Source organism: Miniopterus schreibersii (genome assembly GCF_964146895.1).
Source record: "Miniopterus schreibersii genome assembly, chromosome: 17".
Classification (NCBI taxonomy): domain Eukaryota; kingdom Metazoa; phylum Chordata; class Mammalia; order Chiroptera; family Miniopteridae; genus Miniopterus; species Miniopterus schreibersii.
The window spans coordinates 33,681,179-33,704,908 of NC_138117.1; the positions used below are offsets into that span (position 1 = coordinate 33,681,179).

At 47.7% G+C, this 23,730-nt stretch overlaps 1 protein-coding gene across 10 annotated transcripts in view; it reads right to left on the minus strand.

Annotated features, from left to right (window-relative positions):
• MTSS1 (MTSS I-BAR domain containing 1) overlaps positions 1-23,730 on the minus strand; it is a 137,090-nt gene that overhangs the window by 29,079 nt on the left and 84,281 nt on the right. For all 10 annotated transcript variants that reach the window (XM_081116670.1, XM_081116677.1, XM_081116678.1 and 7 more), the window contains exon 4: positions 1,807-1,891. In XM_081116670.1, the coding sequence (XP_080972796.1) occupies positions 1,807-1,891 (85 nt within the window). The remainder of the gene's footprint in view (positions 1-1,806; positions 1,892-23,730) is intronic.

Here is a 23,730-nt window from a genome sequence, read left to right on the forward strand (position 1 = left end):
CTGAAGTGAGACAAGGCAGCATATAAGCCCAAGTTCACATCCAAATCCCCGATTTTGTAACAAGCTTATTTTCAGGATGCTTTTCAATGACTGTTACAAAGCTTTATGTGAGACAGATAGAAACGACCTCTCTTCTCATTCCCCCATTTAGATTTAATGCTTTTATTCACAAGCAGTGCTGCGTACCAGTGGGGTCTCCCTCTGGCTGCATGGCTGAAGCACCTGGAGAGCTCTGAAAAGCCTCACCCCACAGCTCATGGAAACTTTGAGGGTGAGGCTCACCCATGACTATTTTGAAAAAGACCCACATGATTCTGCTGCGTATTCAGGATTTTAAGTCATGAATGTGGGCTGACTGTGGGCAGCCTCGAGAAAGAGAAGCTGGACCACCAGCTCCTGCATCAGAGGGTGCAGGTGTCTCCAGGTACAATCCACTCATTTTTGCCGTATCCCAAAGAGACCGCATTAACTTCCATGGAGAGGTGGCTCCCCACACAGAGGAGTCAAGCAAGTCATGGAACCAAGCGTTTCATCTGTGCAACAGAAGAAAAACTGGTCCATCCCTACGTCATAGAGCTGTTGTAGAAAAAGCCCATCAGTTGCTTTAACTGCACTGGTGAGAGCTATTCAGAAGCTGCTCTCAGACTGCTCTTTGAAAATCTCCAAGTTCTTGGTTCAATTCCCTCCTTTTCTGATGAGGGTCAGCATGCAATTCCCTCCCTCGCACACTTCCTCCAGCCATCAACACAGCTCACACCTTTACTCTTTCCAGGTCTCTGCTCCAATCTTCCTTCTGAATAGCTACTCCCTAAGTAAGCACCCTGTGTCTAACAGTGGCCACCCATGCCCTCCCGCATGTACTTCACCTCATGTCACTGACTGCCACCTGACATAGCAGGTTTATTTAGTGTCTAGTGTGTAAGCTCAGTGAAAGCAGCATGTGGTCCTATTTACCACTATGTCCCATATAGCTAAGGAGGTGCCTGGCACATAGAAGCTGCTCAATAAACAGTGGCTGTCGAAGCGGTGTCTCCTTACCACTAAAATGGGGTGAGGTGCCATAGGACTGGCTTTAGAATAAGTCAAGATGACGTACGTGAGTGGAGGCACTGTGTGGTTTGGGGAGCACTATCCAGGTGTGAGGAGGAGGGAAAGAAGCTAGCTTTCTATTCCCCCTACGCCACGTGCTTGCTGTTGTACATGTGTGGATATTTCATTAATTTTCACAAAAACCCTTCAGAAATTATCATCCCCATTTCACAGGGGCTGAGATCCTAGTCAAGACTACAGCATGGAGCAGCCAATTGAGGCTCTGACCCTCAGTGCTTCCTGCTGTGGGCCCTCCCATGGGGGCCCTCCTGAGAGGGTCAGAGCCATTTCACTTCAGCAGCCACTCATGGAACTTACTACCCAAAAAGCAGAACCGTGCAAAACTGCTGAATTATGCTGAACAGCTTGGAAAAATGTCCAATGTCCATTCTCATTTGAACACCAGCAACTCTAAGTCCCCATGCCAGTCACTGCCATTCCTGCCCACTCAGGATGCTGGTAAAACAGGCAAGGGGCAGACAGCATGGAGGGCTCTGAGCTTCCACAGTGCTCTGCGGTGGGTCAGGAGGGAACACACAGGGGACAGGACAGCAGGGCACGCCTCACTCTCCAGTGCCAGCTCCTCTTCAAGAACCTCCTGCAGGGGGAGGGGGCCTGGGGGCTCCTCACACTGACAGAGTCCTGCCACATCTCAGCACTTCCTTAACCCGAACTTGGCAACAGCGTTTTGAGATCTGGGGGGACCATGCTCCTCACCTCGAAAACTGCCTCAGCTTGGCTTCAATGCTTCTGTGCCGCATGCACATCCTGGTGAGGGCAGAGCCAATCTCCCTGGTGCCACCTGAAAATGCAAGAGGCAAAGCTGAGGATGTGAGACAAGTCAGGATCACTGAAATACTTATAAAAGGGAATGAAAGAATTTAAAAACAAGTCAAATTTCATCATGTTATAAAACCCAAGCCAATGTCTTTCAGACTTTTCACCATGCACATGTGTGCTCAAGCTCACACACACATACACGTGTAAATATGTATGAATGGTGGCATATTTTTACATACTCACCAAAACAAAAGCTGCCTTTACTATATACAATACCCTCTAACATCTTCTATTCTAATTTTTTTAAATGCCGATTGTGACCCAGAAATTGATTTTTACAACCCACTAATGCATCAATCATCTATAGTTTGAAAAATACTTCCCAAGGAAGATGATGAAAATAGTATCTGATATTTAGGGAAAAGCCGTAGTTTTCCCCCCCTCTTCTGGCAAAATAACCCTGTTAGCATTCTATAGAACAGCTAATAAGGCCATTCCAGCTGTTTCAGGACACATACAAGCATTTCAAAGAACAGCAAGGCTAAAACCAAATAAAACAACAGAGAATTTTTTAATGGGTTTGGGCAACACCAGGGCAAGAGGTCCTCCCACTCAGCAAATGCTGAAGTAAACTGCAACAGAGTTCCGTTTTCCCGAAATTCTTGTCATACTTCTCCCTTCAGGCACACCCTTTCTAAGATTACTCCTGCGGTTCCCCTTCCTTGCCCCTTAGAAACTACGCTGGAATCAGCATCGACTTGGGTGTGGGGGAGGGGGGAGCAAACTGCAACTACAGATGGCAATTCTGCACCGACACTGGGAAGCACAATTAATTATAAATGTTATGAAAACACTGGGGCTCGCGAAGTCAGGGGGGAAATGTCAAATAAAGCACTATTTTTAGCAGATGAGGCCTTCAAGGGAAAGCCGCAGGAATTTATGGCAGGTTCAACCAAGTCAAACGAACAGGAGAAAAATTCCCTCCCTTATTAGTCCTCACGGCGTGATTACGGGTTGTACGTTCCCCTCTGCCTTCTAGAAATACTGATGTACTGTTTACATTCCAACTATTTTCCATTTTATTCTGCCAAGCTAACAGGTTTCCAGAACCAAAAAAGTATTAGCAATAATAGTGGTATTATATGTTAATATTTCTATATTTTATCTTAATCTGAAAAGAGAAATCTCCTAAGCAATTCTCTACAACAGGGTTTCTCCATCTTAACACTGCAGACATATGGGCCAGGTGACTTCTTGGTTGGGGGCAGTCCTGTGCATTGAAGGATGTTTAGCAGAATCCCTGGCCACTGTCTACTAGAAGTCAGTAGCAGCCCCCCAATTGGTGACACCCAAAAATGTGTTTCTTGGGGAAAACACCCCCACAAGCTGAGAAGCACAGCTGTAAACCAACCTGAACAAGACGTAAACGTCACCTGAGGCTGTTTAAACGGCTAGAAATCTGAAAAATGTCCTCTAGCTCCTGGCACCTGCGCTACTCTCAGGCATTAAGTAATCGCCTCAGCGGCACCATCTGGCACCGCTCATACCTCTCCACCAGGGGGGCCAGCAGAGGGCGCTGTTTTCACAGGAGCGCTCGCCGGCAGGTTCTCTTAAGCATTTATTGCTTATAAGCAAGGACAGGGAACACTTTATCCCCAGGGAAATATCGCCTATTTTTCCTGGGCCTTCATTTGATTAAAAGTTAATAACCTGGCCATGCAAGGAAATTGGCATGCTCATTTACTGCTGGTAAACGAGTACTTTTCTGGGGGAAAACTTGGCAGCATCTATCTAGAAAATCCTTAAAAAATCCCCTCCTTGACCGGGCAATTCTACTCTGAGAAATTGAACCTGAGGAGATAATCAAGGATGAGAGCAAATCCTTACCTAGGAGTCTAGGCATCGAAATGCTGTTTACACCAGTAAAAAACTGGAACAAAATCCCATTCCCGGGAGCGGGTTAAATAAACCACACAACAGCGCCGCATGAAGGAACAGCACGTGGTCAGCTAAATGCTGGGCGACGGTTAAGTTTGCGGGCAGGTGAGTCATTTGTACAGAGCAGAATTCGTGCGGGGACCTCGGATAAGCCCTCTGCACCATGAACTGTTTAATCCTCCCAACTGTCCCAATTGCGTGGCGATGATCATCATTCCCGTTTTGTAGACAGAAGTGCCTATGTAATTTGTTCAAGGTCACACTGCTAGTAAGTGGGAGTCCAACCCAGGGGACCCTCCAGAGTCTGCGTGCCGAACGGGCACTTGTGACAAAGGGAGACGGGAAGGGGTGGAGCCGAGAGCCTAGAACACACCGCTAGACTTAAGTCTCTACACACTGTTAGGGGGCTAGGGTTTTACAGCCCAGCTCTCCAGTTGTGGTTCTTGAGCCTAGAACTGTCCAACCGGCACCAGGGGCTCGAGATCCAGTCCTTGCTGAGCTGCCCCAGACAGGTAAGTGAAGGACAGTTGCTTTGCTGATCACCAAGCTTCAGTTTCCTCAGGACAGGATTCTGTGATTGGAAAAGATCACCTCGAAGCTCAGTTTCCTCCTTCCATTTCTCTGCTCCACTATTTCTGTTACCTCCCCAGATATTTTCCATAGATGGCTGCCAGTTATTTATCATCCCCAGGAAAGCCCAAGGCTTCCCGGAACCAGCTGGCCTATTAGGATTGCAAGCAGTTTCTACACGCGCTGCGTGTGCCCCACGACGGTGCCTCTGCCGCCCAGGAAGCCCAGGGAGAGGAAACAGAGAACCACAAAGAAAACTTCTGAACAGCAGTGTCTCTGTCCAACTGGGCACGAGGGCAGAAGACAGGCAGATGACATCCTCCACAGATCCCGGGACCCATCCCTTCGCATTACTGCTGATCTGGGCAACATGGGGCACCCTAAAAATAGCTCTCTCTGTGGACGCGCATAACAACGTCCTGCGTTCTTCCTGACCCTTGCTAAAACTTAAAAAATAAATCAGCAGGTTTGAAAAAGCTTCAGAGGAAACTGGTTCTAGCTACAAAGACAGATCAGACATCTGGAAGAGCTCCGATTTGACAGTGAGAATATTTATGGAAGTCAAATGGCTGGTTGATACACTCAGCACCTTGTGAGTGAGGACACGATTTTACTTGTTTCCATACGCCCTGCACCCAGCACTAGTGCTGAGTGAAGGAACCAACATTTATCATTTTAAGAGCAAATCACTAGGCTGGCTGTACCTGGAGGCGAGACCAGGAACTGGGTTTATCTTTTGTTTAATGTGTAAATGTCTGTGTATCTTCTATGTGCACACTATAGAAGATTCAAAATAAATAAGAGTAAATATGAGATTCTTATGATAATAGAAAAGGTCTGTATTGATTCAAGGTCAGCCTAGAGAAACAACTCCTATTGCTGCTGTAGTAAATTACCACCAACTCAGCGGCTTAAAGAAGCACACATTTATCATCTTACAGTTCTGGACACCAGGAGTCCAAAATCAGTTTCACCAGGCTAAAATCAAGACGCTAGAAAGGCTTCCTTCCTCCTGGAGGCTCCAGAGGAGAATCTGTTTCCCGGCCTTTTCCAGTTTCTGGAGACCACCAGCATCCCTTGGCTCCTGGCCCCTTCCTCCATCTTCAAAGCCAGTGGGGTAGCATCTTTTCACTAACCTCAGCTCTGCCCTCACATCTCTCTCTGACTCTGATCCTCCCCTCTCCTGCTTATTTGGGACCCACCAGGAGAGACACCTCATCTCAAGACCCTTAACTGAATCGCATCTGCAAAGCTCCTGTGCCATGTGAGGTACCACAATCACAGGTGTCAGGGATGGGGACATGGACATCTTTGGGGGCCCTTTTTCTGTCTACCAAAGATGAGTAAAAGCTGCTAATTTGGAGAGTGCAGAGGGGCACTGTGGTCGAATCTCCAGTGTCCATTCGTCCTCAGATGGTTAGTCTGGGCCAGCGATCTAATTCCATCCCCTTCGGCAGTGGCTGGTCCAGGGATGGGACAAAGATAGAGAGGAAGTTGTTGGGCGGGCCTCCAGGGATAATTTCCCTGGTCTTAAAGAGAGACCCCAGAGGATGCAAACAGGAAGCAGGCTGCCCAGATGCTGCAGTTTGCCATCATGATGGTGATGGGGACACCTGCCTTTGGATGAGGCTCATCCTACGGACAGAAGACAGAAAAGGCCTGGGTCCCCAGTGACCTTGCTGAGCTGCCAAATTAACACACCCAGAGCCTGTTCTCCTCCCTGAACCTGGGGCTCCCATTTTGCAAGAATGTACATTTCCTTCTTTTTATAGCTGCTCTGCTTAGGTTCTGCTTCTTGTCAGTTCAAAGAGGAAGAAGGAGGGTGCAATGACCTCTCAGGCTTTCTCCTGGCACCAGGACTCACTTCGTTGCTAAAAGAAATGTAAGTCCAGCCCTTGCTGCTGAGAGATGCACAAATACTTTATGGCAAAAATTTTAATTCCTCTCACTGTGGTAGATGTAAGCTCTTTCTCCCATAACAAGCAAAAGTTTTTATTTTAAAAGTAGCACAAAATCAGCCTGCAATCTAAATGGAATGATCTGCAAAGGAGACAACCAATGGAAAGAAAGAAGTTAAAGTCCAAGGCTAGACAATCAAAGTGTGAATGCTGGGGCAGGTACTCTGTGTTTTGAAACAAATTTCTATGAAAAAAAAAATTTTTCTATGAAACAAAGTTCACAACAGTTTGCTGAGAAATGTGTTAGGTTCCTAGGGCTGCTGTAACAAAGCACTCCAAACCAGTTGGCTGAAAACCACCAAAATCTATGGTCTCATAGCTCTGGAGGCTATAGCAGTCTGAAATCAAGGTGTCAGCAGGGCCATGCTCCTGAGACCCAGCGATGAAGAATCCCTCCTTGCCTTTTCCTCACTCTGGTGGTGACTGGCAATCCTGGGCTGGTAGATGCATTGCTCCACTCTCTCTCCATCATCACGTCACGTTCTCCCCGTGTGTCTATCTTCACATGAGACATATGTATCTGTGTCCAAATTTCTCTCTTCTTATAAAGACACCAGTCGTATTGAATTAGGGACACCCCTAATGACCTCATCTTAACTTGATTACATCTGCAAAGACCTTATGTCCAAATAAGGTCACATTCACAGGTACCGGGGGTTAGGATTTTAACATATCTTTTGGGAGGAATACAATGTACCCCATGATAAGTGCCTATCTGCCATGCAGCAAGGATTAAAGTGATTCCAAAGATGATGAAGGGCCTGGGCCTGGCTGGCTCACAGTCAGGCTGGGGGATACCTAATAATGGTGCAGGGACCACAGTCTGCAGCAATCCTATGAGGCAGGAATTATTATCCCCATGGTACAAATGGAAAAACATACTGAGGGCCACAGGGCTTGAAAGTGGTAGAGCGAAGACCTAAGCCCTGATTTTATGGAAACCAGAAGTCTCTTTCCCACTATGACAAGCTGGAGACATTCCCAACCAAGGACAAAGAGGCACATTAAAGTGGCAAACAAAATACAAACCGTTTAATGCCCATTTGGGAGCAAATGGGGGGAGGATAAGAAGAGTAGAGCCTCCGATCCTGCCCCACAAAAATCTGACATGGTTATACCCTTCAGACTGCCACTCGCCACAGTGGCTTTGCAGTGAGAAGCGGGACAGTGGCATCCAGCAAGTGGCATTGTCCCATCGCTCCACACTGCCTCATTTGCAGGCGGCTGCCATCTCCCCACGCAGTGGGGGGCTAATGGACAGGCCCTCGCAGGGCCCACAGTGCGCAGGTGGCCAGCGAGGGCTGAAAAGCTGATCTGTCAGGCCTGGCTTCTGCGGCAGAGGGGGAAGGGCTGGGGGAAGGGCTGGAGGAAGCGAGACTTAAGAAGTGCCTGGTGGAAGCGCACGGCTACAATAAGTCACTGTGCCTCTCTCGGCCCCTGTGAGGGCTAATATTGTTGGAAGGCTAATTAGGAGGCAGACTGCCCACTGGCCATGAGCATGCTCTCTGCAACCCCTGCAGGAGGCCGGTGCAAAGGGGCAGGCCAGTCACCTGCAGCAGGGGCTTTCCACCTCGGCACTATTGACATTTGGGACCAGGCCACTCTTTGTCACGGATGGTCCTGTGTGTTATGGGTGTGTCGCAGCACCCCTGCCTCTACCCTCTGGATGCCAGTCGCACACCCCAAGTCATGCTGACGGGAAATGTCTCCAGATATCGTCAAATGCCCTTGAGGTGCAAAATCGCCCTTTTTGAGAACCAATGGCCTCAAAAAGGAGAACATGTGTCCTTGTCCTACAAGGAGGGGCCACTAATTCTGGCACTGGGCCCTAGGAAGCCACACTTGACACGCTCAGTGTAACAGCAGCAGCCCCGCACACGAGCTGCAGCAACGATGGAAAGCTATCAAGCTCGATGCCCACCCCCAGCTTCCTAAGCACAGAAGTAATGGGCAACTCTCGTTCACCTAATGAGGAAAATATCCCACTTGCCATTAAAGAAACGTTAATTTCAAAACATACAAGTGACCTTCCCCACACAGTCAACAGGTACTAGCTCCCTCCCTACAGCCTCAGGGACACATTAATGCACAAAGGGGCAGGTTATGTTCAAGTCCAAAATATCAGAAATGTCCAAACAACCAGGAAAGGGAGCTCAAGAGGCCCTTGTCAGGCAGGATCTCGGGCATAGAAAACCCACCGTCTGTGTAGTTAGAAAAAAGTGCTTGGTGAGACCATTAGGAGCTTGGAGGGAAAGGCGCAGTGGAATAAGAAAGCGACCTAAGACTACTCAACAGCCCATGACTTCTAGTGATGCCCTGTTAGCCCCAAAGTGTCTCTAAAGACCTGTGGCATGAATACTAACCAAGAGAGAGCCATGCAAACCTAACCCCAGCAGGTGCTCTCTCCTCGATGCATGTGGATGCATAAAACTGCTTACTGCACCAACTCGGCTCTACATTTAAAAGGTCTAAGCGAGGTGCCTGTGTGTGGTTCCCAGGCGTGTAGCTAACAAACATATTAAATATGACTGTAGGTCCTCCTGTGACATATTTGTATCAGGAATTTTTTTCTAAAATGTATCTGTTTTATTCCACATCAAATCTTACCTGTTGAGGTAAGCAACTCCTCCCCTCCCAATTGACCTCCAAGAGTCCTAGGGCCTCCTTAGCAACTGACTCCCACCCTCTCTCCTCTTTGACATATACTTGGGGGATACACAGAACCCCGGCAGCCTGCAAGCCAGTTTCCTAGCAGCAGCATTCTCACCATGGGTAATCGTGAGTCTCGGAATAAGCTCCTTGCCATCTTGCGAATTAGCATGAAGATCAGGAAGAAAAGCAGTGGAGTCAAAGGGTTACAAAGCTGGGCTGTGAAGTCAGAGTGGATTCAAAGCTCAGCTCCCCCACTTGCAGCTGTGTGACCTTGGGAAGGGTCTAACTTACTTAGGGTCAAGTGTTAATGATTATACTCTGAAAAATGGGAATGTCAACTGGTGTTTAATTCATCTTTGTTGCATACACTATATCCAAAATGCATTATCTGTGATTTCCAGTTCGGTCTTCCTGTGAAACAATCTCAGCCTCCTATATTTTTTCAAAATTGTCCCCAATCTTTTACAATTGCCTCATCCACACTGAATATGATGGCAACTTTTTAAAGCAACTTGCTTCTATCCTGTCTATGTAAACATTCCACTTATTTTGTAGAAATAACCAATTTTGATTTTTTTACACTCATATTCCAAAGGTTTATATACCTTATAATACCTCTATGATGGGTCATACAATTGGCAATATAAGGTTTGGGAGCACACATAACTGACTCTTAGGTTAAGCCTGCAACTCAGCGTGTGGCCCTGCAGAGAGAAGCCTACTAGCTGTGCGCTCACTGAAGGCAGGGCTGATATGTTTTAGAGAGAAAATAAGGAGCACTGGTTATATCAATGGGTCAGTAAAGTAGGGCTTTGATGCAGCAATAATCAGCCAAGTCCTACAGAAAGGCAGAGGCCAGAGTAATTAACTCAGGCCCGGCTGGAGCATCTGTCCACATTGATGTGCTAGCAACCGCATAACAGCCCTCCCTTCTCCCTCACCTAATACCGCCGTGCTCCGAGGAGCTGGCTAATGAGAACATGGAAGGAAAGGTAACTGTACGAAGGGCAGCTAGCTTCTCTGGAGGCCAGAACTGTTCCTTCCTCCCCAGTATCCTCCCCAGTGCAGAGGGCCCGCCCGGGGAAGACTGCTCGTACGACACAGTTACATATCCATAAAGCGGCCATGTGATGGGACTCAAAGCTGTGGCACCAAGAGGTTCATGGTCAAGTTACTGCTGTGAGCCTCCCTCTCCTGGTGCCACACCTTCAAATCAGGCAGACACCTGCCAATGGCTAATCTGCTTTTAAAGGTGTCCCCACACTTCTAGATCTCTCTGTTGTCTTTTTATACAGCAAAGCTCAGGACCCTTGTGCCACCGGTCTCCTTCCAGTAAAGACCGAAAGGAAAGTTCCTATGGAATCCGGCATTGGGTACGATCATGGACCACTCAGGGCCGCACCAGCCATGGCCTGCAGCAGGTTGTAATATTGTAGGTTCACTACAAGGAAAGAGTGTCTCTCTCCTTCCTCTCAAGCCCCCGCAATCTGAGAGCCCAGAAGTCTTGAAATGTCAGGTGTCTTTTCACCTTGGCGGCCGGCTGGAGGACAGCCCAGCCGTTGCATCGCAGAAATTGCCTCAGCGTGCATCAGCTGCCGCTCTGGCCGGGCCATCTGCTGCCCTGGGGATGCCTGCAGCCGGCGCTCCACGCTGCTAACATGCCGGGCACATGCCAGTGTCATGCCTGACGAGGGAGCTGGCGTACTGCTTCTGCGATGTCGCTGGCGTATCTCAGGACGCCTTTATTGTACAACTTTCAACGATGGTACACGGACTTCCAAAGGGAGAATGCCACCTGGACGTCAGCCTGAGTTCTAATAAGAAAGAAGGGAGCGCAGTTCTTACACCCCGAAAGCTTAACCATGATGCTCTAGCTAACAAATATGTGGTCCAAGGGGCCAAGTGCAAAAGGCCACTAGGTGGACCGCTACAGCCAGACCAACAAAAGAATGGGTGAGGACGGCTTGGGCATGCCAGGCAGGGACACCAGCTACACCTCAGCTGGAGGTGGGCACAACCACTTGAAGCTCTATAAAGCAGATTTCTCAGGTGCCCTCCAGGCTGGATTAAATGACGTCCTTCCCCCTTTAAGAGAAAGGATCTCATGGCAGTTGAGATGCTGGAGAAGAGATGCGACAGCATGTCTATATTCAACAAACATTGAAAAAAAATGCTTCCACGGTCTAATTACTGTGCTATGAATGGAGGAGACAGCCCCTGTCCTCATGGACTGTACATCTCATCTAAACTTGGAAGCAATGGACTTTTAGGGTGACCTTAGAAAACTCATGAGGTCACAAACCAGCAGTTCCTTGCGTCACAAACCAGCAGTTCCTTGCTGCTCTGTGTCACAAGTTTGCCTTTAATTATCAGAAAAGCTCCTCATGACCTCTCAGGAGTCCTGTGCTCGCTGTCACTTCTCTTGTTCAGAGAGACACAATCCTTCTCTTCGCTGCATCTGTGAGGCAGCTGGTTCCCATCAGGGGTACTGTCATTTTCATTAAAGGTCAGAGAAGGGGCTCACGATATTAAGAACATCAAATTAACAAACTACATTTCTTCTGGCTTCATTGGCATTTTATTTTTATCCTTGGGCACGAAGAGATGGGAGGAGGTGGCATCGTAGAATGCCCTACATTTGTTTAACTACACTGTAGTTACTACAGGGAGGGGAGGGAGGGAGAGAGAGAAAGAAAGAGGGAGAGAGAGAAACAAGGAGCTCCCGATATTATGAGATACCATACAGAGATCATCTACCATTTACACCAGCCACATAATCTGGCTCTGCACAGTGGAGACACTGCTCATACTTAAATCACTGCACAGCATTCCAAATACCTTGTTAGTCTTGACAATCACTTCAAACTATCCAAACATGTTTGTATGTGCTACTTAGATCAAAATGTTCTTGCAAAAAAGACGCAATTTCAAGGAAACTGATGGATAAACTAGAAATGAGGAATGCGCTTAGTGTTTTAAGCAACAGATCTGTCCCTTTGTCCTCATGGGGTTTTGTAGGACAAAATGAAAAAACTTAAAACGTTTTCAAAAATAAACCCTAAAGCTTCCAACAAAGGAAGCGTAACTTCCCTTTGGTTACAATGGCAATCCCCACAACCTGCTTCGATATCGCAGGAAGAGAAAAACACGCGGCGTTTCCTGTTCACAAAACCGTGTTATCAGCTACTGTATGTGGCTGAATTGTGGCGGACGGCCCGGCTGGTGTTTACGGGGACAACTAATACTATGTGCTCAGCAAGTGCTGCAGAAAGTCTGCGATACTTTTTGGGAAGACACCTCTGTGGCCACACACAGTGGGAAGATAACTGCAAACTGATCAGCTGACAGTCTTTCAGCCAACCCCACGCGTCCCAGCCTCTCCCACTTCACAACTTTCCAAAAAGTAGAGGAAACAAACAAAAAAAATTAAACACACACACACAGTCCTACCACCATCTGGTAGCTCAGAGCAGCAAGCATGAGATTCTGGCATGCATGGTCCTGGCAGCCACAGACACCGATACTCCTCTTTCTTTGCTGCAGTTTTACAAGCAAAGTGAGAAGGGTAATAGGAAACAAAAACACAGGCCCGCTCACACGCTCGCTGCAGGGGCAAGTGCATTCTGACAGCAATTCCTCCCCACCTTCATTTCCGATGGAATGGTGCCTGGTTGAAGAGCACTGTGGGGGTGTCACCCGGGAAATGCCACTGGCTCCCCGACATCCGCCACTGTAAACTCCCAACACCAGGGTCTGCCTCTGCCGCACGGGTGCAGAGAGATGCTCCCACTGGAGCCAGACTCGGGCGACTCGAGGGCGCCAACGCGTGCCAGCCAAGCAGATGTGGGCTGATGTGCAGAACCTCGGGTCTTCTTAGCACAGGAAATTGAACTGTCGGGCAGATAAAGTGCTCATAGCCACAGATCTGGGCATCATCTCCCAGGCAGCCTTCAGGGAAGGTCAGATAAATCAGAAGGTGGCCAGAGGAACATGGAAGCAGAATAGGGCAGTTCGAGTTTTAGGGATGAGAGGTAGAGCCAGTGCATCCATCTCCCCCACAGGGATGGGGACCCCAGAGAGCTCTGCTTCTGCCAGTGACAGGTGAGGTTTTAAAACCTCAACTAGCTAGATCGGGTTACCAGGTGTTGCTGGTCTAAGAACTACTCTGTTCCTTTAAGGGGCTTCTATATATCCCAGACCTATGACAGAATATGCTGACTTTATCATCTGTCAGGAAGCAATCTTGCTGCTTCCCAAATTATTAAGAATAGCTACCATTTGCTGAGTGCTTGCGATCTAACAGGCACTTGCAAGTACATTGTATTCAAATTTTTAAAATCTCATTATATTCCTCATATAGATATCATCATAGCTTAGGTATCATTATCTTCATTTTATAGGTGAAGACAAGAGGGCTCAGAGAAGTGAAGTAACTTATTTAAGGGCACACAGAGAATTCAGGATTTGTATCCAGGGCTGAATTCATGGTTAAAACTTTTAACAGCCCTTGAGGACATCTCACTGTTGTCAATTATGTACGAAAATATCTGGTGGCTGAGAAGTTAGGTTTTCCTCTCCCCTACCCGCATCCTATAATTGAAGAAAAATAAACATCTTTCCATTCGAGCATCTCTTTTATCAGCCAGACTCAGACCACATTGTCACCACTTCCTTGCTGAAACTGCACGCGTTGGCTGGTCTGCATGCAATGCCCTGGGATCAGGGTGGACAGGGACCACCGCAGCACACGTCACCTCCTGCCACCTACCTTTGGCACAATGCTGTCTATTCATGGAGAAGACCCTTCCCTACTTGCTAGGAGAGTCTTTCCCAAACTCACCTTTTTAGCTACTGACACATCCAGGTGGGGCCACTCCATATAGTTTCCTGGAAATGGTCATCCCTGCTTAGCCAAATCCAGGATCTCTTTGGGTTCTAGAAACACTGACATCTCATAAAACAGCACATAATGGGATGTGTGCACATCTTTGAACATAGTAGGTGCTCAACAAACCTGAATAAGTGGGCAGTGGCAGATATGCCAAACTTCTAGGCTTGTAACATTCGCTCATCCCAACTCTCTAAGCCCCTCTCCCTCCTCCGCTTTCTCTCCTCCACCTCTACTGCATACCCCACCCACCACTGTGCAAGGAAATCAAGAGAAGCTTGGATTAAAATTCCAAGGGCAAAGTGGCACAATTAGGCCAAGACTCCATCAGTGGCACTTGGGAATGGGACTCACAGAGTTCCATTTTGTAGCTAATTTTCTGACCAAATTCATCTAAGAGGATGTGAATAAACTTATCTATGATACTATTCTTCCTCTCAATTTTTTTTAATATTGGTTACTTTATTTTTAATTTTTTTCTTAATATTTTTTATTGATTTCAGAGGGAGAAAGGGAGAGAGAGAGACAAAAACATCAATGATGAGAGTCATTGATCAGCTGCCTCCTGCACACCCCCTACTGGGGATAAAACCTGCAACCCAGGCATGTGCCCTAACCAAGAATCAGACCTCGATCTCCTGGATCCTAGGTCGGTGCTCAACCGCTGAGCCACACCTGGCCGGGCTCTTCCTCTCAATTTCTATGTCAAGTTGCTGTACTTTCGTCAAATGGTTTCTTAATGAATGTTTGGATGCTTTCTGATTTAACAATAATTAAAACTCTAACCCTGAAACAGCAAACAGGAAGCTGACTCTTTCAACCAAACAGAGAAGAGTTATAAATGAGGCTCGGGCGGGCAAGAAAGTGGCACACAGCACAACCAAAGTGTCCGCAGGACCCTGCAGCTAGGGCAGACCCGTCCTCCACCCTCCATTTGTTAAAGTAAGGGCGTAAACTGGTGTTCATTACTAGTTCCCCAGCTGAGTCTTAGGGTCGAGCAGTAGTTATACGGATTCCAAAACCATTCTCAATATTTCTGAAAGTCTCTTTAGTGCTCAGGCTAACTTAACCACCCACAGTTCTTTGCTTTGCACTGGAATTGTATTAAATCTGGTGAAAACAATCTCAGATGAATGGTTTTTATATTTCTCTAAAGAAAAGGTGGAGGAAGGAGGGACTTCAATGTTACTTAAAACTGTAATTTGTTCAGTAAGTCAGATGTTATATAAAGCTTGAGGTAGGTGCACAGAGGTTAGAAAAAGAGCAGCAGTGCTCAGTGGACAGAAGCTGCTACTACAAATTTCAGTCCTGCCTAATTTCTACTAAAAAGGGACATGATTCTAGCAGCCTGATGATGCTTCAAGGTTAAACTAAACTGGCCTGGGAGCCGGTCACACAAAGTGATGCAAACTTTTACACAACGATCAGAGCTACTCTGGTCCCTCCTCTTGCTCCCCTTTCCTCTCTGCCCCATACCCTCTTAGTAACCCTGTTCCTCTAACAGATTGCAAACAGTTCTCCTAAGGAAAATAACCACCCACGAGTGGTTTAAACCTAACTGTTGCTCGGTTATCAAATAAGCCCAAGAGGAAGTTGTCAGGGGCAACGGGGCAGAGGGGCCTGCTTTCCCTGCTCCATCACGTTCATTGCCCAACTGCAGAGGACCAGCTGGGTCTGATGTTTGCCACTGTGCTGTGTAGGTTCCGGCTACTGATAGCTGCTTGTTCAGTGGATCCTTGTGTTCCTTCCTGCTCTAGAAAATGATTAGGGACATAATTCTCAACCGTTAAGGTCTAGGCAATAAGCCATTTCCTTGTTTGTTTGTTTGTTTGTTTGAGTTCTTCACAGAAAAAAGCAGGGATGGTGAATGGGCTTTATCTCCTGGGCTAATTCTGACAGGTAGTAATAGATGCCCAGAGCACTGTGTTGAGGAGAATTCTGAGGCTGGATCCGGACTTGATGGAAAACACAGTGCCCAGATCAGCGAGCATGTCCTGCATTGAAGGTAGGCCCAGTGGTGGAGAGGTGTGTGCCTTGGATTTGCTACCCTGGCCCTAAGGTCTCAAAAGAACCAGAGCAGTAAACTTCAGGGGATTATACTAAAATGATGATTCTGATTCAGAAGGCCTGGAGTGGGCCTGAGACTCTGCATTTCTAACAAGCTCCCAGACAATGCCAACTTGCTGCCAGACCACTGGCCATGCTCTGAGTCAAAGGGGCTGGAGCATTACAACAGCCAACACACCTTTCCCCGATTCCCTTAGAACGCCACGATTACAGAGTCCCTGGATACAGCTGGACCAGATGTACTGGACCTGGAGTGTGACTGTTCACTGGGTTGCACCCCATAAAAACTGGGGTCTGCTGCCAGGATGAATCCTGCTGGTGAAGCTTCCCCACCCCTCACCAGATGTCTCCTTCCAGTGAGTCAATGGGTCAAACAACAACTCTGGGTCTAGAGCAAGAGAGGTGAATGTCCGGCCCGCAGGCCATAAACTCCTGGTGAAATCATTTGGTCTGGTCCTAGATTTACTGAATTTCAGGAGGGACTTGAAATTCAATAAATCTAGAAGCTTTTTTCACAGCTAATTTTTAAGTTGATAATTTTGCATGACCCTCGAATGATGTTATAAATATCCAAAAGGCCCTTGGCAGAATAAAGGTTCCCCATCCCTGGTCTAGAGGAAAGAAAAAGCTTGGGAGCATCAGACGCTGCCTGGGGACATGATGTCTCAACAACAGCTAAGCCCAAGTCACAAAGTGGCCCGTGGTTCCCACAGGCCTCAGTCTCTCCCCATGCCCGGGACACTTCAAAAGACTCAGACTGACTGAGTATAAAAAGGTGGGCATGGAGTATGCCTTCTCTTCTGCCTCTCGGAGGATTAGCAGCACAGAAGCCTCCAGCACTTGCAATTAAAGATGAGGTAATGGAGGAAGAAAAGGAAGAGAGATTCATGGAAGCAGGCAGTCGCTAGCTCACCTCCGCTCTTCCCACGCACATACATGCATTCGCGGTACTTGTAACCTTGTCCTGGGCTTACTACCTCCTGGGCCTGGATCCATCATTAGACAGACAGCAACCATGTCTGAGTCATCCCTGAATTCCCAGATGCCCTACCCAGGATAAAGGTTCACTAGATATTTGCAGATACTGGAAACCAGAAAAGAAAATAAAAGTAAAAAAAATCAGACAATCTCCTATTCTGAATAGCAGATACTCCTAACGTTTTAGCAGCTGAGATAAATCTGAGCTCCCAGGAGGGTGGCACAAGGTTTTTCTCAGTATCAGACTCACCCCCGTGGGTCCATTCTGTTCTTTGGTGTGAAAACAAAGGGGCCCTAAAGCTGTGCGCTCTGGGAGGCCTGCCTGGTTTGAGGTTCCAGATCATGTGGGAAAGAACATACCTAAATGCTAATCTGATAAAGAATAGTTAGATCAATGCTTGGCGATTCCACCAGCTTTCCAAATCAAATTACACATATGAGCACCTACTATGTGCAAGGCATTATGTAACAATAGGATAGCGATTCTTTTTCCATGTGTGAACACGCTCAAAAGAAAATAAAATGAAGGCAAAATAAAGAACAGTGTTTTTATTTTAAGATATGGGGCTGATATGGACCTCAAAAGTCCCCATAAGGATGGAACAGGGCCCATTAAAATGTTCACAATACTCAGAACGTATTTTTTAGAAGATAATTACTAACAATCTCAGGAAGCGCCAGATCCCCTTATACGCTATTAGAAAAGCCTTTGCAGGAGCAGCTGTTGCCATGACAACAATCATCTGGCTGAGTTACGAAGGACCAGGGACCTACCAAATGGTATTCTCAACAGTAAGCCCTGGGATTTCTTAAAGCCACTTTTTCTAAAGAACCTTTAGCATCAATGAGTTACAGAATCTACAAGCTGAATGAGACCTTAGGGGTAGCCTAGCTTTAGAATGTTGCTGGAATTGTCTTTCTCACTCCTGCTGGGCAGTCACCCGGACTCAGGTGAAACATCTCCAGGGCCGAGAACTCACTCGGCTCTGTGCTGGGAGGAAGAGGGCAGGAGATTTCCTCTGTAATGCTCGGAGTGGAGTGAGTGTAGGGTGAGGAAAGGTGGGGGTTCTTGTTTGAAGTTCCTCTCCCTTTCCAAGCAGAAGGTGTGGACAAAGCATTTTGACCTTTTTGGCAACACCTGCCGTGAGCTCGATGAGACTGAACAAAACGAACAGCCATGGCAGGCAGCTTCTCCCAGGTCTTCAGTGTAGAGCTGATTTCTAATTCCAGCCCTTAAATGCCACCTGGTAATTCATAATTGTCACTAACTCACTGTTACCCTAAATAGAAATAGCACCAGGCCCCTGGTGGTATTCGGTGAACCACTCAGGAGGCTGCATATGGCCAGAACATATAAACAACGCACATGTGTACAAACACACACACAAACCATAAGAGAGAGCCCCCCAGGATGTGCCTCTTTAGTCCCCTCTGCAGAACACCACCAAGGACAGCTTCTCCCAGGGTCCTGGTCATCCAGCCACTCTGAGATGAATGCATGTAGCTTGTTAGGTAAATCCCAGGGGAACACATCTGTAGAGACCAGAACTGGGAGGAGGGGTGAGCTGGGGCACTGCTGGGAAAGTAGTAAGTGTTGTGAAAGTGCACACAAGCCTTGCTGAAGGGGAACCCCATATGTGACCCACATGTGCTGCTGTGAGAAGTAACACAGCCTGCCGAGGAGCCTTCCAGATCCAGTCCATCTGATCAGATGACCTCCAACTGTCTTCTCACGCCACCCCATGCTGGGGAGGTCCCAAGACAATGGTGCCCGGGATGCTCTCCTGGGTGCTGACTTCCATCCTATCCATGACAGAATGGCCCAGAACCCTCGGCTCTCTTCAATTCACCATGCCCCTCAGCTCACCACTTCCCAGATGGCCTTTGGACACTGCTTGCATCTTTTGATAGTCACTCTGAGCCATGCAGTGCTGTCAGGGACCGCCAACCTGAAGCAAGCTTAAATGCTCATTTCATATGAGTCAGAAAAATGTTGTTTTTAAAACTCCAGTTTACTTAGTGCCTTAGAGTTTCCACCATCCCAAAAGAAGAATTTGAGAAGATGGAAACAATCTGCATGACCTACAGTGCTCCCAGACACCCAAGCAGGTTTATTTTCACAGAAGCAGATTTGATGGGAAGAGGGTACCAGTGAGCAGGTGCCTCCCCAGAATGCCACAATACAGCCCCCCCGGGATTTCCACCAATACTCTCCATGAGGAACCCAGCACTCATTTGGGGAGGAACCCAGCAAACCATCCTAATTGTACTTAATCAGCAAACATACTAAAGTTAGAGGCAGGAATGAGTTCCTGTAAGAATGATTATTGATTTGGTGACCATCTTACCTTGGTGACACTGTATCATTCCAAACCAGCAATGACAACTAAGGGAGTGACAACAGAAGCTCAGAGGGCCACCTGACCAGAAGGCAGAGGACAAGGGGTGGGGGACTGGCAGGAGTAGGCACAGTCCCATTACAGAAAAGAAGCCGCCCTCCCCCACTGCGGGGCTGTTAGCCGAGTTTCCAGCCGACTGCACGTGGCTACAGGAAATGGCACAGGCAGGCGGCCATTCGGGGAGAATGGCTCTGCATCCAGATAGCTAAGACAATCTCACAGCCCGGGAGATGCTGGTTTATTTTAGGAGACAATTACTCAGTTATTACAAAGCTGAAACTGATCTTTTAGGTAGAAATCTTGGCATCAGGGATCATCCGGTCCCAAGCAAGAAAACAGGAAAAGCAGTAACATTTGAATGACTTCAAGTTTAAAGAAAGAGACAGACAGACAGACACAAGTGAACCCAAGGGCAGAGACAGACTGCTGGGCAATACCAGGCCACTAGATTAACACTGAATTGTATTCAGCCCACAGACATGCACTCAAAGCAAATTAATAACTGCTGGAAACTGTAAACCCAATGTTCTTATTATTTTTAAGTTCAAAAGACTGAGACCCATCAAGTAGAATAAGAAAACCCACGACAGCTTTCACCCAACCGTGAATGCCCCGCCGGACAAGCAGGCAAGCCCCCACACAGGCCATTCCTCCTATTTCACTCCTCAGGGAGCAGGGCTGGGTGCTAGTGTGGGAAGGGAGCCCTAGGGGGCGTTTCTCCAGCCTCGAAGGGTGGCCCGACTCCTGAGCACTGGAAATGGATTGTAACAGGCGACGCTTGTTATGCATCTACACCCAGGCCCCCAGCTACACCACCTCTCAGTCAGCTCAGGGTGACCCGGCTACACCACCTCTCGGGGTTCTGTTTGGACATCCATTGTCGTCGTCCAGTTCTCCTACCAACCAACGGCATAACTTTGGGTGGCATCCTCTCTAAACCTGTTTGCTCATCTGATAGTACCTCCTACACAGAGTTATCGAGGATTAAGTGAGAAAATCCAAGTGGGATGCTGAAGATCAGGCCCTGTACAGACAGTCAGTACTTAATAGATACTTGCTACTATCACGCTCTAAGCACTTAAAGCCACAGCTGTCTGACTGCAGACCTCTTCACTGCCTTTGTGTGCACGGCTTCACACAAGACTCTCAACTAAATCTAGTTTAGGACTTACATCCTACCTCACTCCCAAATGCGTTTGAGTATTTTGTTGTTTGTTTTTAAATATACCTTTATTGATTTTGGGGAGAGAAATGGAGAGGGGAGGGAGAGAGAAACATGAGTGATGATAATAGTCATTGATCAGCTGCCTCCTGCACGCCTCCTACTGGGGATGGAGCCCGCAACCCGGGCATGTGCCCTGACCGGGAATCGAACCACGATCTCCTGGATCCTAGGTCGATGTTCAACTACTGAGCCATGCCTGGCTGGGCACATTTGAGTTTCTCACTGTGCAAAAATGTGTGCAATTATTGGCCAGGAGGAGGGGTCACTGCCTTCCAGGACAGCCACAGAAAGTGTCTTCAAGCGTCTCAGGGCTGCTGGGCACAGCTGCAAAACTCCAGAGGACACCATTCCCTTAGGCAATGCGTCCTGGGCATCCTAAAGTCTGGTTTCTACCCCCATCAAATCCAGAATGAGATTTCAGTGAATCTGACTCACAGCTCCTCCAGCTCTGCAGCCCCCTCTTCTTTTCTTTCATTTTGTCTGTTGGCAAACTTTAAAATAGACTAATTCACTCTCAGAAAAGGAACGGCTCCTACCCTAGACAGCTGGAGGAAAGAACGGGGTGATTATCTGCTACTGAAACCTTGTTTACATGGAGCCCAGGTGCCAATACCAACGTCCCACCACATTTATTTTAAAAATCAATTAAATTCTCAGGTGGTTTTACTCAACTGGGAATGAAGGTGCGACACCATCTGTTCTCCCTTCTGGGTGGGTGGGTAGATTTCTTTTCCTGATGCGGAGAGGACCCCTCACCTTTGTCCTCATTGTGGGTATACAACAATGTGAATATACTTAACACTACTGAACTACACATACCCTTTAAAACTGTAAAACTGTCAAAATTGTAAATTTTATATTATGTGTATTCTGCCACAGTTAAAAAATAAAAATAAAAAACCTCAATGGATCTCAATTTCTGGAGGAGAAACTGAGGCAAGAACAAAAATGTGACTCCTTCCTTGACCAGATCAGCCTGGAGGCCCTGGGACAAGTAACTCACATCACAGGATGAACTGCTGAGTTCCACACCCTTTTCCTGCTCAGCTCCCTGGACACTGGCAACCTGAGCCCTAGAGCCTTTGACCATCAGGGACCTCCTGTTTCTCTCCAACATCACTTTCCCCTTTGCCGCCATCAGAGGTGACAGTGCCATGGACCCTCCCAGCTCTGGGCCACATCTGCCTCCCACGGAAGCAGAAGGGTAATTTCATGTTTCCAAGTACAGGGCACAGACAAACCAGACCAAATATGAAGACACTCAACATGGATATGCAAAAGAACATGCAAAAACTCTGCCATGACTGCATCAGTCTACACTCTCCCAGGCCTGAGTGTGCAGCAGACAAGATTCACCGCGATGAACGGCCAAACAGACAGGGTCATTCGCACTGGGGCCGATGGGGAAGCTGGTAAAGGTGAGAACATTGGCTCAGCCACCTCCCGGAACACTTATGTTGCTGCTGCTGCAGGTGCTGGCTTCACACACAAGACACCACACATCAGGTTGCTTTGTTACGTGACGCTGGCCCCCCAATAAGCCTGACATACTGCCTGTAGCTCAATGACATGACTCAACCCCCACATGGCAGGCTGGGCACCGGAGAGACAACAAATTAGACCAGCCCTGCTGTCAAAGCTCCTGGTCTCAGGAGGGAGTTGGATACATAAGCAAAGAGGAGACCCACAGGTCACAGGTATTGCTGCAGAACAGGGGAACGTAAGAGGAAGAAGGGGGAGAACAGAGCCTGTGAACCCTCCACCCCCAAATCCTCTAACGGATTCCCTTTCTGAATCTGAAGTGGTTTCTGATGCTACAGAGCAGACCCTAGACTGGCAGTATCAGCAAGGGGACAGAGCCCTTCTTAACTCGCCCCTTGGGCCCTGAGGCGCTTAGCTGCTGAAATCTCGGTTGCTTTCTCATTTCAAACATTGAGCTCCTTTGGAAAAACAGGGACTGGTTAATAAACAATCAGATTAACTAGCAGGAATACACACCTAAGGACTAACATTTTATCTGCCCTCTGGCCTGCAACAAATCCCAATGTTTTTTCGATCAGGATTATGTAAGCAGGAAACCACAGTTGGGAATGCGCTCAGCTCAGAGAGCGAGGGCAGGCTGACTCTAGCACACGGAGCGGGTGAGACTTGAAGTCTGTGCCTAATGTTCTTCCCAGGATACACTCCCAGAGCACCGGTGGCAGGGTGATTTTCAGGCAGGCTGGGCATCTCTTCTTTGCCTTCCAGCCAGGGCTTCCTCTTTGCTGGAAGAGGTCATGCTGTGGGCACCAGGCAGCCGGAGTCATCAGAAAACCAGCAGCTGCCGCCATGAGGCAGGGGCACCATGCCTGTCTCATCCATTTCCAGAACAAGTACCCACCCAAGGGCCAGCAGGGTCCCAATGAGTCCCCATTCAGGTCGGGAGCAGATATTTAGGCCCAATGGCCATTAACAACTTTGCCTTAATTTTTCAGGCCAATCTAGTATAAAAGACCTAAAATCCAATTTTTCCATTCTTTATGAATAAGAGAATGGGACAGCTGAGAGGGCCTTTGAAAAATCATCTGGTACTTCAGAAGGGGACTCACCTGACAGAGATTTGCAAAGGAATTATTTTTTAGGTAGAGAACCCTATTTTGAATTGAGATGTTTCACAAAGAAAAGAGATCCAGCTCTGGCCGGAGGCGGTGGGGAATGCAGGGCTCTGCACAGACTGTTCTCTACCCCAAGCCCCTGAGGACCACCCCAGAGCACACCCATCTAACCATGCCGCTCAAGATCAGAGCATACACTAATTTTTAGGGACCTCAGGAGATCTGAAAAAGTCAGTTGGCAAAACTTCCCACCACATTTTACATGCGTGGGGCAGCGTGGGGTAGCAATCCTGTCCTAGGCACAGTATATACATTGTTTCTAATACTTATGACAGCTCTAGGCAGTGCATGTTAACACTCCCATCACCAATGAGGAAAACAAGACAGAGAAACTGGAGTAATTCCAGGAGGTGGCCTGGAGCTATAGCCTCCATCCTGCCCTAACTCTTTTTTGTGGGCTGTGCATATTTTCTCAGCCTTGTGTAAAGTATTAGGTAAAAGCACTCCCTCCAGAGAACTACCTCTTCTTATAACAATATTCTCAAGCTGCCTATGAACAGAGAGAGTGAGTAAACTGCCATACATCACACAG